This window comes from Coregonus lavaretus (genome assembly GCF_964263955.1).
Source record: "Coregonus lavaretus genome assembly, chromosome: 3".
NCBI lineage: Eukaryota > Metazoa > Chordata > Actinopteri > Salmoniformes > Salmonidae > Coregonus > Coregonus lavaretus.
Window position 1 is genome coordinate 18,530,277 of NC_139990.1, and position 15,103 is coordinate 18,545,379.

The window sequence follows — 15,103 nt, forward strand, 5'->3', positions numbered from 1 at the left end:
TGGGGGGGGTGTAGTGAAGTGATTTTATATGAAAAGTCTCTCTGCCTAAATGAGCTGAAACAGAGATCAGAGCACTGCCCTCCATGAGTCACTTTGTCATTAAAGAAACCAGTTCATTGTGCCAACGATCTGGGAACAACAAGACAGTCCTCCCCCACTGTACCCAACCTGGTCCGTTGTCTAAGCATTTGATGCTTTAGTTGTGTGGTGTTCTTGCTCTCAGTAAAGTCACTCGAGCACGTCTCCTTCAGACACTCAGTGGATGGCTGTTATTCTACCCTCCCTCCTCTCTGCTCCCCACTCTGCTCCCTCTCCACGCTCTGCTCCTCGAAGCATCAGCAGAAACCCTCCCTCCCTAAACCGGGCCGGGGAAGCCTTCTGTCATTGCACTGCCCGCCAGGCGCCAGCCACATTATTGGCCCGCTTAATTGTGGACAGGAAATCTGGAAGTCAAGCGTGCCCCAGGGGTGCTACAGGGGGGGACGTGAGGGGGGCGGTGTCGGGAGGGAAGGAGGCCAGAACCCTTTCTGGCTGTGCTCAGTCCTCTGTGTAAGGCAGGCAGCATGGAGAAATATGGCTGCTCTCTGGCAGCTAGATTTAATGGTTTTAGGTGTGGCTGGGAGAGTAATTGAACAAGCATTTGTTAGTTAAAATGAGTCTGTCTCAGGTCTGAACTAGCCAGCATCAGCAAGTGTCATTACAATGCAAATTAGGCTGCGATCAGACACGGCTTTACTTTGCTAAATGTTTGGACCATAATCATGGGTTTTCTACACCTACATTTTAACAGTAGCTGCTGCTCCTTTGAGATCACTTTTGTCATTATATTTGTGTTAAGTCTGAGTATTTTAATGCCCTGGCACTGTTACTGTCATTAGACATTCTCACACCTTATAGTCCTGTACTGTTTTGGATGTGATGGAAGAGGCTTTTTTCAGATAATTTTTTCTCTCCAGTAAACAAGGGTTCTTTCTTTTCCAGCAGGAGCCTTCAGCTTAAAACCTCCCACTAATGGAAGATGACAATATACCAGCGCAAAACCACACTGCCATTCACTAGGAAATTGAACACAGCTCTTGATTCGATTCCACATTTTGACTTCTTTAGAGCATTTATTGTTTGTGTATTTTGAAGCTGGGGTGGAGCTGCATTCAGGCTGATTGCAAGTGGCGTGCAATTATGTCCTGTATTTCTTCGGGTTTTTTTCTGCTCCCTCTTTTTCCGAGGCACAGTAAAACTGAGATTAAACCTTAAAGTCCCTCAGTGAGCTAATACAGGGGAGTTATTGTGAGGTTCGTTAACAGAAAAATAGGTTAAATTAAACGACACATTTTATGATGCCCTATAAGTCACGAACGTACATTAAAACGCCAGGACTGGTTTAAATGCCTAGTAGGGTTTAATATAACAACCCAGTCCTCTGGTCTCTCTCCTCTATGGATCTCTGTAGACAGACAGGAAAAGACTAATGTCCTGAGCCAATACTCTCCTTATTAGCGTCTTTAGAGAAGACAAATCGGCGCTGTCTGACTTTGCAGTTAGTTAAATGTAGATCGTCTCCTACTGGGGTCTGTCTGATTCTTCTCTGTCTGGCCTGTGCTGTGTTTTATTCACTGCCCTATTAATTGTGATTCCTGGTGACGGTGCAATGGATTCCTACAAGTTAGTTATTTTTTTAATGAAGTTATTATGACTCCTTCAGGGTCGGTGAGAGGCCGTGCTGCTCCTCTCCTTTGAACGGCATAGCTATCAATCTCCTTCAGCTCGGGGAATGAACACGATAGGAATGTAGCCGGTTGGGATGAGGTTATATCTACGCAGGACCAGGCTAGGCAGTGCTGAGTCAGACATGTCATGACGTGCACAGTGAGGTGTTGGGTACCTAGCCGGTAACGCCACCGGTGTAGCCGGTAAGGTTCCCAGTAGGTCTACGTCACTACAGATGTTTATCAGGATCACCAGGTAATGATGTGACCTTGTTTGACATCTGACTGTGAAATGACCAAACTGGTGTTTGCTCACAATATCCAGTGTCATTAGTTTCTTGGTAGCAGGGCTGTGATAACGTTACGTAAAAACATTATGTCCCAGTGACTAGTGCCACACACACCATTGCCATTAAACAGAGCTGGAAGGGACAGACTGTCTCGGCCACTAAACCAGCCTCTTCGTTCCAGGTCCTTTGTAAATCATATTCCAAGCCAGGGTGCTCCATTGACTTCCTTGAGCTACATTCTCTCTTTAAAATGTATAATAGGCACACGTCGCATGCACACAACCCGGCAGCGATTTGAAACTGTCTGACTGTCTTTTTAAATAGACAGTGATTGATGGAAGGTATGATTTTGTTTATTTAGCTGCTGTCAGTGATTGATGGAGAGACTGACGTGTGTGAAGGCGTCCACATGCTTCCCAGACTAAACAGTTCAGAAGAGTTTGCATATATTATGATATTTTTGTTTGTTTTGGACTTGTTTTTGGCTGTTCGGGCACACACTTTTTTTCACGAGGCCAGCAGAAGTCTACGCCCCTTCGTCCGTGATTGGTCAGCTGTATGGATTCTTCAATAAAGTCTTTGTTGTCATTCAACGAGAGACGACTTGTTTTCATGCACATTTTTTCATTGAGAAATCCTCCTCGGCAAAAAAACATAACTCAAGAAATATGTCATAAATTTTTTTATCTTAGATTAATTCTGACTATTTTGAGGAAGTGTATACTGGCTACGGCGTCTCACTGGCCAAACAGTACTATTGCTGCTTTTTTCTCATTTTTCTAGCGAAAATCTTTTAAGGGAGTATGCGAGCACACTCGTTCGGTTCACCTAGTCGACTTCTGCTAGCCGCCAGCCGAACTGAAGCATGTTGATGCCTTTAGGAGGTGGGATTGTTTACAACGTCTCCCTGAAAAGGCCTCCGATTAGGGCCGTTGGGAAGATCTGTGATAATGGACCTATGGGAAGGCCTGTCAGAATGGCAGTTCTTTCAGGAAATAAATATAGTTCATGTTTTCTGTTTCAGAGGGGCTATCTTTCTTTCCTGCAGAGGAAAACATCAATGTCATATGTTTGGATATTTGGCCCAAAAAATATCATGAAATGACAGGTTTAATTCCTCCTATCCTAGACCTAGCTTATATTTATTGACTGGCTCCTCTCGTCTTCTAGTTGACCAGTTTGGATTAATTTAATTCATTTTGAGCCCTGAACAGGAAGTGCCTATTGACAGGGCTAAAGTAATACGCAACACACCGTCCTCTGTCTGCTGATATCCAGGTCAGACGCTGGCAGGGCAGGGGAACATTTTCAACACCTACTCTAGTTTCACCCTGGAGGGAAAGACAACCAAGGATAAAAAGAAAGACACGGAAGACGAGACACAATACATACCTGTCCCCCTCCCCCTCTCCTTTCCTCTTTCTTTGTCTGGACAGATTCAGCTTGTTGTGTGATGTTTCACCTGACATATGGTTTGATGAGGGAGTTCCCTCTCTGGGAATCTAAACCAACGGAATCTTTACTAGCACAGATTGACGTTGTAGAATATGTCATGACCCTTCCTGTCCCTCTGATTCTTCGGTTTAAAAGCAGGATACTGACGATGGACCTGGTGCGTGGGCGTTTCATCCATCCTGCTATTGCAGTTATTTTCTTTCCCTGCCCTCTGCCTTTCTCTCGTACCACTTTGTCATGTAAAGGGGCTTTATCTAACAGAGACCCTGGGGCTATGAGGGTTAGGGTGAGCGAGACCCAGGATGGTAAATCATCAATATTGATTGACGGGCTCTTTGAGCAGAGCAACTTAGAGGTGTCTGCTGGGAGTCCCCTTTAACCCCAGAGGCCGCCTGCCTGACCCCTGACCTCTAACCCCTTACTCCTCTGGTGCAGGTCCCTGGACATGAGATCCTGTATCTCTGTTCTGTTATCCCTCCCTCCTGCCTGCTCCCACAGACCTGGTCTGTCTCTTCTGCTCCCACATATCCGCCAGTCAATATCAACATTAGGAAGTGTTTTTAGAGCTTCTGAATTGCTGTAGACATTTTAAAGTGTCCCTCTCTGTCCAGATCGTTCCTCTTCCAGGTTCCAGTGTGTTCTGACCTCTGTAAACTCCAGAAGGCCAGCCAACTCCGCTTTTGTTGTTAAGCCAGGCTGGCTGCTGATAAGTGTGTGATTTTATGTTATTAAACATTTCACTGAATCATTTATTTTGTTTTGTCACTTTTGCAGCGCGGTGCAATTTCTGTCTGCCTGCCTGCGCTAGACGTTAGTTTAATATTGTCTTGCAAACAGCCACTAACAATGACAAACTAATGGATGCTGGTGAACAGGGAAGTGCAGATTTAATTTCCCTTTCTGTCTAAATTGGGTCAGACTGAATAAACAGAAGACAGTGGACCGCAATGATAATAAAACGTCCATAGTGTGTGTGTGTGTGTGTGTGTGTGTGTGTGCGAGCGCGCCTGTGTGCCCCACACTTGCGTTTGTATACGGTGCGTGTAGACTTCTCTCTCCCATCCGTGTGAAAAAAGCAATGTGTGAGGTCCTAGTGGTTGCTGCCAGATGGTTGTAACAGTTCTGTTTCTGTTGACTTCTCTGTAAAGCTGAGAGGAAGGAAGAAGGTCATGTTAGTTATTCTAATTGTATAGGCATGCTTTTGATAAGCTACTGGCTACAACCATTCCGCTGCTAACCTTGTGATAAACTGAGATGGTCATCGCTCTACTGTGAATCTGCTTTTGACAGACTGGTGCTGGCTTACTGCTGGATATCTCAGCTGAACTGTATTGGTTTTTCCTTCTTACCTGAAATACCATGATGTATTGACACTATTTTAGTTATGCTGTTGGTCTAAATACTCTGTTCTGAAGCCTCAAAATGAAATAAAAAGCTCACCCTGTGTTAGAGGGGAAAGATCAGCCATTTGGTTGGTCAGTCCCCCAGCAGTCAGTCTCCATGGCCAACATGATCTTAGTTCTGCAGCAGAATCCCTCTAGGAAGTGAAGTTTGTCAGGGTCGACATATGTTCAAGCTGACCCGTCGCTCACAATTAATGCAAGCCCATATGGAGCTAGAGGAGAATGGAGGACTTTGCTGTTGTGTGTGTGTGTGAGAAAGGCGGATGCAGCACACATCTGGGGGGGGGGGGCAGCAGCAGCCTGAATAAACCAAAGACACCAGGCCCCTGTGCTGTGAAACACTGTGGATGGCAGCCTGAATGTGTTGCTCTGATGGATATGATAAAAATAGAGCTGAGCGGTGCTTGTTGGTAGTGCTAGAGGGAGACAGGCTTGACATCATACACACATTACAACATGCTCTGCTCTTCTTTTGATAGGGCAGCGTTTTTATCCAATAACAAATTCACTCATTTGATTTCCTGATGTCTGACTCAACCTGATCCTCACCACTTTGACTCTGATCCGTCTACTAAAACCGTAAAGTCATCTGAAAACAGCTGTTCATCCTGCTTCAGTACGCACATGTGCGCATGCTCGATTAGAGCCAAAAGCTCAGGCCCAGTAATGTGCTACAGGGCCAGTGAGTGCCAGATTTGAGGAGGGCATCCCAGAACACTGTGCATTGTTTACCGCGTGCTACTCTGTGCCATCCTGCCCGGTGTCCTGGCACCCCCAGTGCTCTGCTCTGTGCCACTCGCTGCAACACATCCAGGCTCCAGCCCTACCGCTGCTGCTGCCAACAGTTTGGAAAGTATTTCCACCAGCTGTGAGAAGAGGTGCTAAAGCTCCCAGGGCTGACACACAGGAGCTGCCTTGTTGTTCTCCCCTCCTGCTATTCCTCTCACCCGTCTCTCTCTACTCCGTTTCTCTTCTGTTCTTACCGTGCTCCTTACCACCTCAGTAGTCATACACTACCACTGAACTAAGTCTACATCTACTCAACATCATGTGGGGCAGTGCAGTTAGTGGGTCACATGGTGTAAACAACATGGTGGTGGAGTGTCACATGGTGTAAACAAGGTAGGACAGTGTAGAGCTAGGAGCTGTCCCAAGGGACAGGGCTGAATAATAAGCCCAGGACAGGCATGGGAGGGATCACAGCGTTCAGGGCACATTAATTTCTATAAGAGAACAGGAAGATTGATTCACCCCAGGAGACAGAAAAAGAGAGGGAGAGGGGTAATTAGAGGAAGGGGGCTAGGGAGTGGGTGGTGGCGTCACATGCTTCGGCATCATTGTCTGTCTCTCCCAGGTTGAGCCAGGCTGGCAATGTTAGAGTGGAGCAGTGACTGTTCTCTCTCTCGCTCATTCCATTCCTGGCATTCCATTCCTCTGTGTGTGAACCCACAGTGGTCTGCTTTTGTTTTGTAATAAAGTAATCTCCTAAGTTGGAGGTTGTGAGAGGAATCACATGCTGTGGTGGTCCCCCCCCCCCACACACACACACCTAGCTCCTGACCTAGCTACAGCTGGCAGAGTGTAGCAGTGAGGTAACAAGTTACACTAACCTTGGTCCATTACACTAGAGACGGGGGGGGGCGTACACACAACAGGTCAGGGACAGAAATACATGTGTAACTGACCAGTCGGGTTAGATTGGGTGGATAAAAGTAGTGATGTTGCTGGATTTACATGTTTACCTTGAAATGGTGTTGCCTGCTTTGCAAACGATCAAACACAGGTGTGGGGACTGGTTGGTTGGCTGGCTGGCTTGCTGGGCAACTTTCACTGTGCATCGCTGGATTCCAGCTCGAGCACAATACTGGTGTGTGTGTGGTGAGTTTGTTTGTGTGTGTGGTGCGTTTGTGTGGAGAAAAGCTCAGTCTATGATGCTGATTCACACGCAATTTCAAACTCTGGCCTCATAAGACCTTCTATGAATACCATACGAGCTGAGTGCAGGGGCGCCAGAGGCACAAGCACAATGAGTATCCTGCCTGTGTGTGTTGGAGTCGACTCCTCCTTCAGATTGTAAGGGTTGTGGTGAACTCCCTGTAATTGCTGCAAAAGGTGGCTCTACAAAAGTATTGACTTTGGGGGGGTGAATAGTTATGCACGCTCAAGTTTTCTGTTTTTTTTGTCTTGTTTGTTTCACAATAAAAAATATTTTGCATCTTCAAAGTGGTAGGCATGTTATGTAAATCAAATGATACAAACCCCCCAAAAATCCATTTAAATTTCAGGTTGTAAGGCAACAAAATAGGAAAAATGCCAAGGGGGGTGAATACTTTCGCAAGCCACTGTAGGTAGGGATACAGTGACTCGGCAACAGGATAGATAATAAACAGTAACAGCAGCATATGTGATGAGTCAAAATAGTTGGTGCAAAAAGGGTCAATGCAATAGTTTAAACTTGTAATAGTCCGGGTAGCTATTGGTTAACTAACTATTAAGCAGTCTGATAGCTTGGGGGTAGAAGCTGTTCAGGATCCTGATTGGACGTTTTGATTCACTATGTTCTCCACTGAGAGGAATGGCGGGAGGGGGGAGAGGTATAGCGTGAGGGGATCATCCTGTGGAAAAAGTAGTGGGAGTAATGGGAAGAGAAAGATTTGAGTAGTATTGACACATGAAGGCAGAGAGATATGGAGGGATGAGAGCAGAGGGAGGACTGTACCATCTGTTACTCTTCATCTAGTTTTATGTTTTGCCTGTGTAAACAGAGCTGCATGGTGGGCTCTGGGCTGGATCTCACTGAGGAGACTGCTGATCCACTATCAAGGCTGAAGAAGGGAACATTGACACACTAAACCCTGCCCCACACCAACCTCACTCTCTCTGTCCACTCTAAACCCCGTCCCACACCCACCCCACTCTCCCTGGCCACACTAAACCCTGAAAAGTTGGGAAGTGGGACCAGGTCTGTCTGTCTGTGGGCTGTATTAGCGTGTTAGCCTGTCTGTGGCTAGCTGGGCTGTATTAGCGTGTTAGCCTATCTGTGGCTAGCTGGGCTGTATTAGTGTTAGCCTGTCTGTGGCTAGCTGGGCTGTATTGGCGTGTTAGCCTGTCTGTGGCTAGCTGGGCTGTATTGGCATGTTAGCCTGTCTGTGGCTAGCTGGGCTGTATTAGTGTTAGCCTGTCTGTGGCTAGCTGTGCTGTGCTGTATTAGCGTGTTAGCCTGTCTGTGCCTGGGCTGTATGAACGTGTTCATGCTATCTCCGCCTGTGGGATCCAGACCCTTTCCCCTCAATCAGAATCAGAGCCCAGCGGAGTAATGAGACTTTGGACTTCCTGTCCATCCCCCCTTCCACCGGATAATTTCCTGAATCTGTCTGCATCCACTGAGGGGCCCAGTATACATGCGTTCATGCGGAAGCGCACACACACACACGTGCTGTTATTATGACCAGGTGGACTCTGTTTATCATTGGGTTTTTTCTTCAGTCTTGTGACTGGTCAGGGGCAGTCAGCCTAGTTTATAAAGCCTCTTTATTGGTCCAACTTGGGCCCTGGAACCTCCCTCTAGTTCCTATGACCTGGAATCCACCCCCCCCCCCCCCCCCTTTAAAACATTACATTATCCTGCTCCTTTGAAAAATGACATTTATACTGCTCCTTTAAATCGTTACATTATCCTAGGTCTGAGCGATATGGCCTAAAACCCATATCACCATTTTTTTCGAACTTATATGCGATTCACGATATATCTAGATTTTTTTTACAAAATAATTATCTAAAAAAATAAGCGCTGTTGCACAATTAAAGGTCAATACACTGCATTTCAAACAGTCAGGAATAATCTCATGAATTCAGGGCTAGTAAAGTTATACCTAAACTAAATATAAGCCTTCAACCATAAGACCCACTAATAATAAAAAAAAATCATCAAAATAGTTTAACTGGCTTTTTTGCAATAATCACTGATCTGGCTTTCAAGTCTATGAAAATGCCCTTTTTTGTTGCAATGTAACCAGAACCATGCACATCCACTAATAATGACGAACTTCTGGTAGCAGGCATTGTAGAAAATTAACGTGGCATAAAAAAAAATCACCCACTGCTAGTGAGTAGCCAGCTAATCTTTAATATTTTAAGTCTAGCCAACTTTGGATCTATTTGCTTGCTAACAAGGTAGAACAGTTTAACTGTTATGAATACACCCTCCTGTCCTTCTCCCAACTGTTTGAACAACATAGCCTCTTCTCTTTTGTTTATGTTGAAATCAAGTGGCCTACCTGGGGAAGAAGATGCTTATTTCTCAGACTGAGAAAGAGTTGCCAATTCCTTATACAAATCCATATTTGTATGCACATTTATAAAACAGAGTAGACAGCTAGCACATAAGTCTGTGGCTAAAATGCTGCTAGCGGTACATGGTACCACAATGCCACGCGCGACAAACTGAGCATACATTTTCCACAATAATGTTCATTGATACTCCCGTCTTAGTAGGATCTGCGCTTAAAAAATTGGGGAATTGAGATGTAAAAAGGGTATCGTTACAAAGGATAAGTTCTCCTCTAGTACAGTAAAATAATATCTCAATGTGTTTCGGTGTCCATATGACCGGTTCTGATAAACCAAACCACAAATGCAAATGGTGAGCTGAAACCGCTTGTCAGAGAGGAAGAAGTGATCTTTCATCTCTTTTGTTGTTGTGAGTGGCAGGGGGAGGGCTTGGTGTCTGTGTGTGAGTGGGAAGGTGCACACAACACCGAGGGAGTGAAAGAGACGAGACCAAAAAGACACACGCTCATTCAACTTGATTCTAGTGATGCAGGCATTTGGAACATCGTGCTAAAACATACATTCAAATGAATTGGATATATTACCCTGCACCATCCTGCTTCTTTCTGCTCCAGTTTATGAGTCTGATAGCATTTTGTGCTTGACAGGGCTGAATGACAGTGGCAGTCTGTCACTTAGACACGCTCAGCTGGCTTTAGCTCTGGCGTGTGTGTGTCCAAGGGAAAGGGAGGGAGAGTGAAGAGGAAGAGAAACCACAGGATGATAAAGCGCTTTACATCCCTCCTTCAGTTAAATGCATTCTGTGGAGCCTGGCAGTGCGTCTCTGTGTGTCTCAGATCAACTGAGTGTTTTCTCTCAGGGTGTTTATGGTGGGCCCCTGGGTACTGGAGATGAGGAGGGCAGGATACACACACAGTGATGCAGCGAGGCAAAGCTCCCCTCTCCCCTTCTGGGTCGGCAGCCCCTAACATTTCAAAAGTTACCAAAATTGGATAATGTTTAGCATTGCTTCTGGTGCAGGTGGAAGTGCTCTGGGTCTGAGACTGGGAACAGGAATGTGGTCGATCCCAGCATGAGGGTGTTCACTGGTAGACTCTATGGATACAGCCCGGGCATTCCGATGCGCTGAGGTAGAGGTGTAATGAGGGGATGCCATTAAGTTCCTCACGCACCCGTTAACCCTCCGTGAGCTCGGCACTTCTCCTATTAGGAGCAGACTGAGTGACTGACTCAGCCCTGCACTCTGGAATGGACTTCTGCTGGTGACTTGGTGAAATCCTGTCGGCTTTGCAACCCCTCCAAATCATTCGCAGCTTGTCACTTGTATCTGCAAGCTAAGTAATGGTTTGGGAGAAAAGCTGTGAAAAATAGTTATTGTGCTGGGTAAATCTCAGTGTGTGAAAACCCCTCCTGTTACAGATACACCAGCACTGGGACACGTGGAGCCTAGAGAGCGGGGGAGACCCTCAGGAGAGAGGAAGAGCAAGGGCGACCCTTCCTAGCTACACAAACACTAAGCCCCCCTCCCCCCTCACCACTCCTCTCTGTTCAGGAGAATGTGTGTTATACAGTACTAAAACACATTTCAGCCTGATCTCAGTTGGCTCCTGGCCCACATTCTCTGGTTGATGAGATCCAGACTATCAGGGCTGTTATTATTAGTCTGCTATGTGAACCAACGCAAGCATGTTCCTTTTTGTTTTGAAATTGGGACAACCTCTCTCCAGTGTGGTGTGGTGTGAGGGTTTTTTCTGTTTTGTGAAATTAATCTATGGTGGTTATGACAAAATCATCTGCAGATGGGCGTGTGAACTTCCTGCTTGGTTAGATGGACTTCCTCTTTCTCTCGGCACCAAATCTTTCAGCCAGTCCTCTTACAGTACACAGTAGGTTAAAGAACAAGTGATATTTTATTTCTCATTGCAGTTTCCATTGTTGTTCACCTCACAACAATTGTTATTTTGTCACGCGTCTCACATCAGTGCTACAGACCTCAAGAGCTTGGCAATTAATGAATGGATGAATTACATTTATTTTCGTGTCAAATTGCCAGTTGGCAACCCATCCCTTATGGGATTAATTGATTTATAAAAAAACATTACAATAATTCACTGCGATAATTCTTCCGGTGTTTTGTGCACTGCATAAAGAATGAAAAATAAATCAAGACATAGTAAATAAGGTTATCCAAGCCATAATTATATCCCTAGAGCAGTAAAAAGAATACAATAATAACACACAAAAAAAGAATGTGTGTGTGTGTGTGTGTGTGTGTGTGTGTGTATATATATATGTATGTATATATATATATATATATTACACACAGACAGATAAATAAACACTAAGGTTCTATCTGCATTTTTGTCAAAATTGAGTTATAGTACTCTAAATACCTCCATTCATGTCAAGTTCAAAAGAATACATTGCTGACACCATTCAAACCAATGAGGGTTCGGAACCTTACAGCCAATTATCTCAATCATATTTTTGCAGATAGAACCTTATAGTCCCAAGCTCTCGATCTCTATTTCTACAACTACATTCAAGCTTTATTCCATCCATCATGCAATGTTAGAGTTGACAGATGAAACTGAGTTGTTGTCTCTGTCCTGGTTATTATATTAGTCCTGGTCTTAATGGATCAGGTGGCTTTGGATGGGAAGGGTTAGAGGTTTACAACCCAGTGATGTGATAACATGGGACATCTCACCACTTCATCTCACCAGCTGCTCAATAAGATCCACCAGAACCGCCACCCTCTCCCACGACTACTGATGTTGCTGTTAATAGGACATGTCAAACATTTTCATCTTTATATTCATCTCCAGCACCACCCCAACATCATGTGTGGAAATGGCGCGTTTCTATGTTTTGTAGTAAAAAAATATGAGAGATCAGCGTTTCCAATGACATCATCAACCAATTAGTAGGCAATGTCTACTCACAATTGGTCAAAATCACACGATGCACACCGACGTCGTTGGAAACAGTTATCTTCCTCTATCTTTTTTTACTACAAAACATAGAAACACACAATTTTCACGTGTTGGAGTGGTGCTGGAGATGATGAAGTTGAAACATTTAGAAGTTTCCCTTTTAAGACTTAGCTGGAAATGTCCCTGCTTTAGACCCTGGTACCAACACTGTATAAAGAACCATACCACAGGGCTTCTGTGTAAACGGCAGCCTCAGAACAATCAGGTGTAGACTACTTATCTTCCTGAAGCCTATTGGGGATGTTCCAGACCGTAAAGGGTTTACAAGTCGATATGGAGTTTCTTTCTGGCGTCTATTAAGTCTCTACTGGCGTGTGATGACGGATCCAGCATGTCGTCTGATGTAGAGAGTCTCCGTCTGCTGTGACAGACGTCTGTCTGTGACTACCCACCTTTAGTCTCTGTCTGGGGATATCCACCTTTCCCATCCTGGCTCGTCTCAGTGGGAATGTTAAAGGAGTAGAAGCTCTTGATGTCGTTTTAGAGGAGCCTCTGTGTGTCTTTCTGTTCGCTGTGTTTGCCAAGGTGGAGCGCTGTGGTATGAAAGGCAGTGGGTTCTGAGTCCCTTTGGGGCCCCTAAAATGTGTGTGCGTGCTGTGTGCCAGTCGGCCCGCAACAGTAGACACACAAAGGCCCCAGCGCTCATTAGCAGGCTGTGGGTTCCCAGTGTGAGCGGAGGGGGGGCGGGTGTCAGCGGGCGGGGGTTGTCAGCTCAGTGCTGCGTGTTGTCTCTGTGGGGGTGCCAGCTCCTCAGCTCTCATCTGTGCCCCGGCCCTACTCTGCTCTGCCAGCAGCCCGACTCTCCCTCTCTGGCCTGGCTTTACTCCGTCCGTCAGTCAGTCAGCCCGCTCAATGGCCTGCTAGCTGCCTAACTACCCACTCCTGCCTCTCTGCTTGTCTCTCTGCCTACCCACGTCAGTCTGTCTGTCGGTCGTGCCATTTGGTAGAAAACCGCATTTACTTACAGCAAAGGCACGATAGCAATTTTGGGATGGCAATGTTGGATTTTTAGATCGTTTTTAGTCTGTTTTCTGAAAGCATTGGGATGAACATGTTGTGATGAGAGGAGCTGAGATCTAGTTATGAGTCTAAGGAGTTTAGCCCTTACTAAGCAGATGGGCAGGGCTGCCTGTCTGTTAAGACAAGCGATCCGCAGAATAAAGTATTTTTTTTACAAGATGTTGTAAGTGTCGTGTTGTTTCCATTGAGGGTTGGGAATGCCTTTTGACTCCTTTCAGTTATTCAGTTACTGTTAGAGCTGCCCCGGTCAACTGTACGTGCTATCATTGTGAAGTGGAAACCTCTAGGAGCAACAATGGCTCAGGTGTGAAGTGGTAGCCCACACAAGCTCACAGAACGGGACCGCGGAGTGCTGAAGTGCGGTTGCAACACTCACTACCAAGTTCCAAACTGCCTCTGGACAACAGCACAAGAACTGTTCGTCGGGGGGGGACCAACTCCATATTAATGCCCATGATTTTGGAATGAGATGTTTGACGAGCAGGTGTCCACATACTTCTGGTCTATTTCAGTAGAGATCCAGCTTGTTGTTTGGTCATCTTGTTCTAATCTAATTTCCTATGCTCATTAGTGTTACACATCAAACAGTAGCCTAGTACAGCTGCACTGTGTGTAGGAAGTAGCGCTGTACTGTGAGGGGAAGCAGGGTTATAACAGTGTTATACAGTAAATCTGCTCTGTGTAGGAAGCAGGTTATTTCTGTACTCAGACACTGGAGACCTTAATAATGAAGCATGTTGGAAAGTTAGTGTACTGTAACGGAAGTCCATGTCACCATACTATTCTTCGGTCTTTCCTGGTGGTGTACTGCTGTGAGTATCTGTGCTACATTGACCTCATGGACTGTCCATCCATTGTTTAAAATAACAAATAGTACGGAGATAGAAAGAGGGTTGTTGTCGAATATGAAAAGTGATTCAGGAAAAGGAAGCAGTGTGATTTAAAAGATGTCTGTCACCCTTGTTACAATAACATCCTACGTCTGTCTTTCTGTCAGCCAAGGGAATCGATTGGAAACTGTCATACTAGACATCCATATTCTCCCAATTTAATTCATTATTAGGCTTCATTGGTTCTGGGGGATTCCTCATGAATATATATATATATCAAATATATGTAAAATGCTTCCTCCAAAGGACACTTCTATGGATTACATTTTGTGAAAATCCCCCAAACCACGAGTTTGTTCTAGTTTCGTGTGGAATCACTCTTTTGTCTTTTGTGGGTCATGGTTATGTTGTGAGAAACGCTACTTGTAATGCTTTGCTATGTTATGCTAATGTAACATGTTATGCTTAAGCTAACATGTAGTCATCTACTATGCTGTGTTATGGTAAGATGCTATGTTATGCTAATGATAATCAGTAGTCCTCTGTCCTGTGTTTTTTAGGATGACATAGATGGGATCCCCTGGTCAGAGGAGAGGGATGTGAGGAAGGTGCTCTATCTCTCCCTGAAAGAGTTCAAGACTGCTCAGAAAAGGCAGGTCGGAGACTGCATCGGAGATGGAACCAAATACACTAATGGTGAGTTTCCCCTGGGACCCATTTCTCTGCAACACTGACCCAGTCAGCTTTTTGTCTGGAAGCTCACAGACCTGTGATAGGCTACTCTGTGTTTAGTTGTTTACAGTGGACCAGCTAATAATGATCTGGTAGGCGTGATGGAATAGTGACACATTAATATGGAGTTATTTCAGAGTGAAGGTGCTTTGGTAGACACGATGAAACAGAGCTGATGCTGCAGGGTTTTTTCTAAGCAGGTGCCAGGGAGCTCAGTCTGTGCCTGTTTGTGTCCATCTGTGGTATAAACTCAGGATAAAGGCTGGTTTGAATTATCTGATGCTGCTTTGTTTGACTCCTTCGCTGTGCTTCGATACACTCTGCTCAGTCTCCTCTCTGCTTCAAACCCCAACCAACTAGGAGATGAAACTTCACACGGGC

General features: G+C 45.3%; 1 protein-coding gene across 1 annotated transcript in view; it reads left to right on the forward strand.

Annotated features, from left to right (window-relative positions):
• LOC311117497 (protein Jumonji-like) overlaps nt 1-15,103 on the forward strand; it is a 90,854-nt gene that overhangs the window by 33,021 nt on the left and 42,730 nt on the right. The window contains exon 3 of the mRNA XM_084157529.1: nt 14,551-14,686. Coding sequence (XP_084013655.1) covers nt 14,551-14,686 — 136 coding nt within the window. The remainder of the gene's footprint in view (nt 1-14,550; nt 14,687-15,103) is intronic.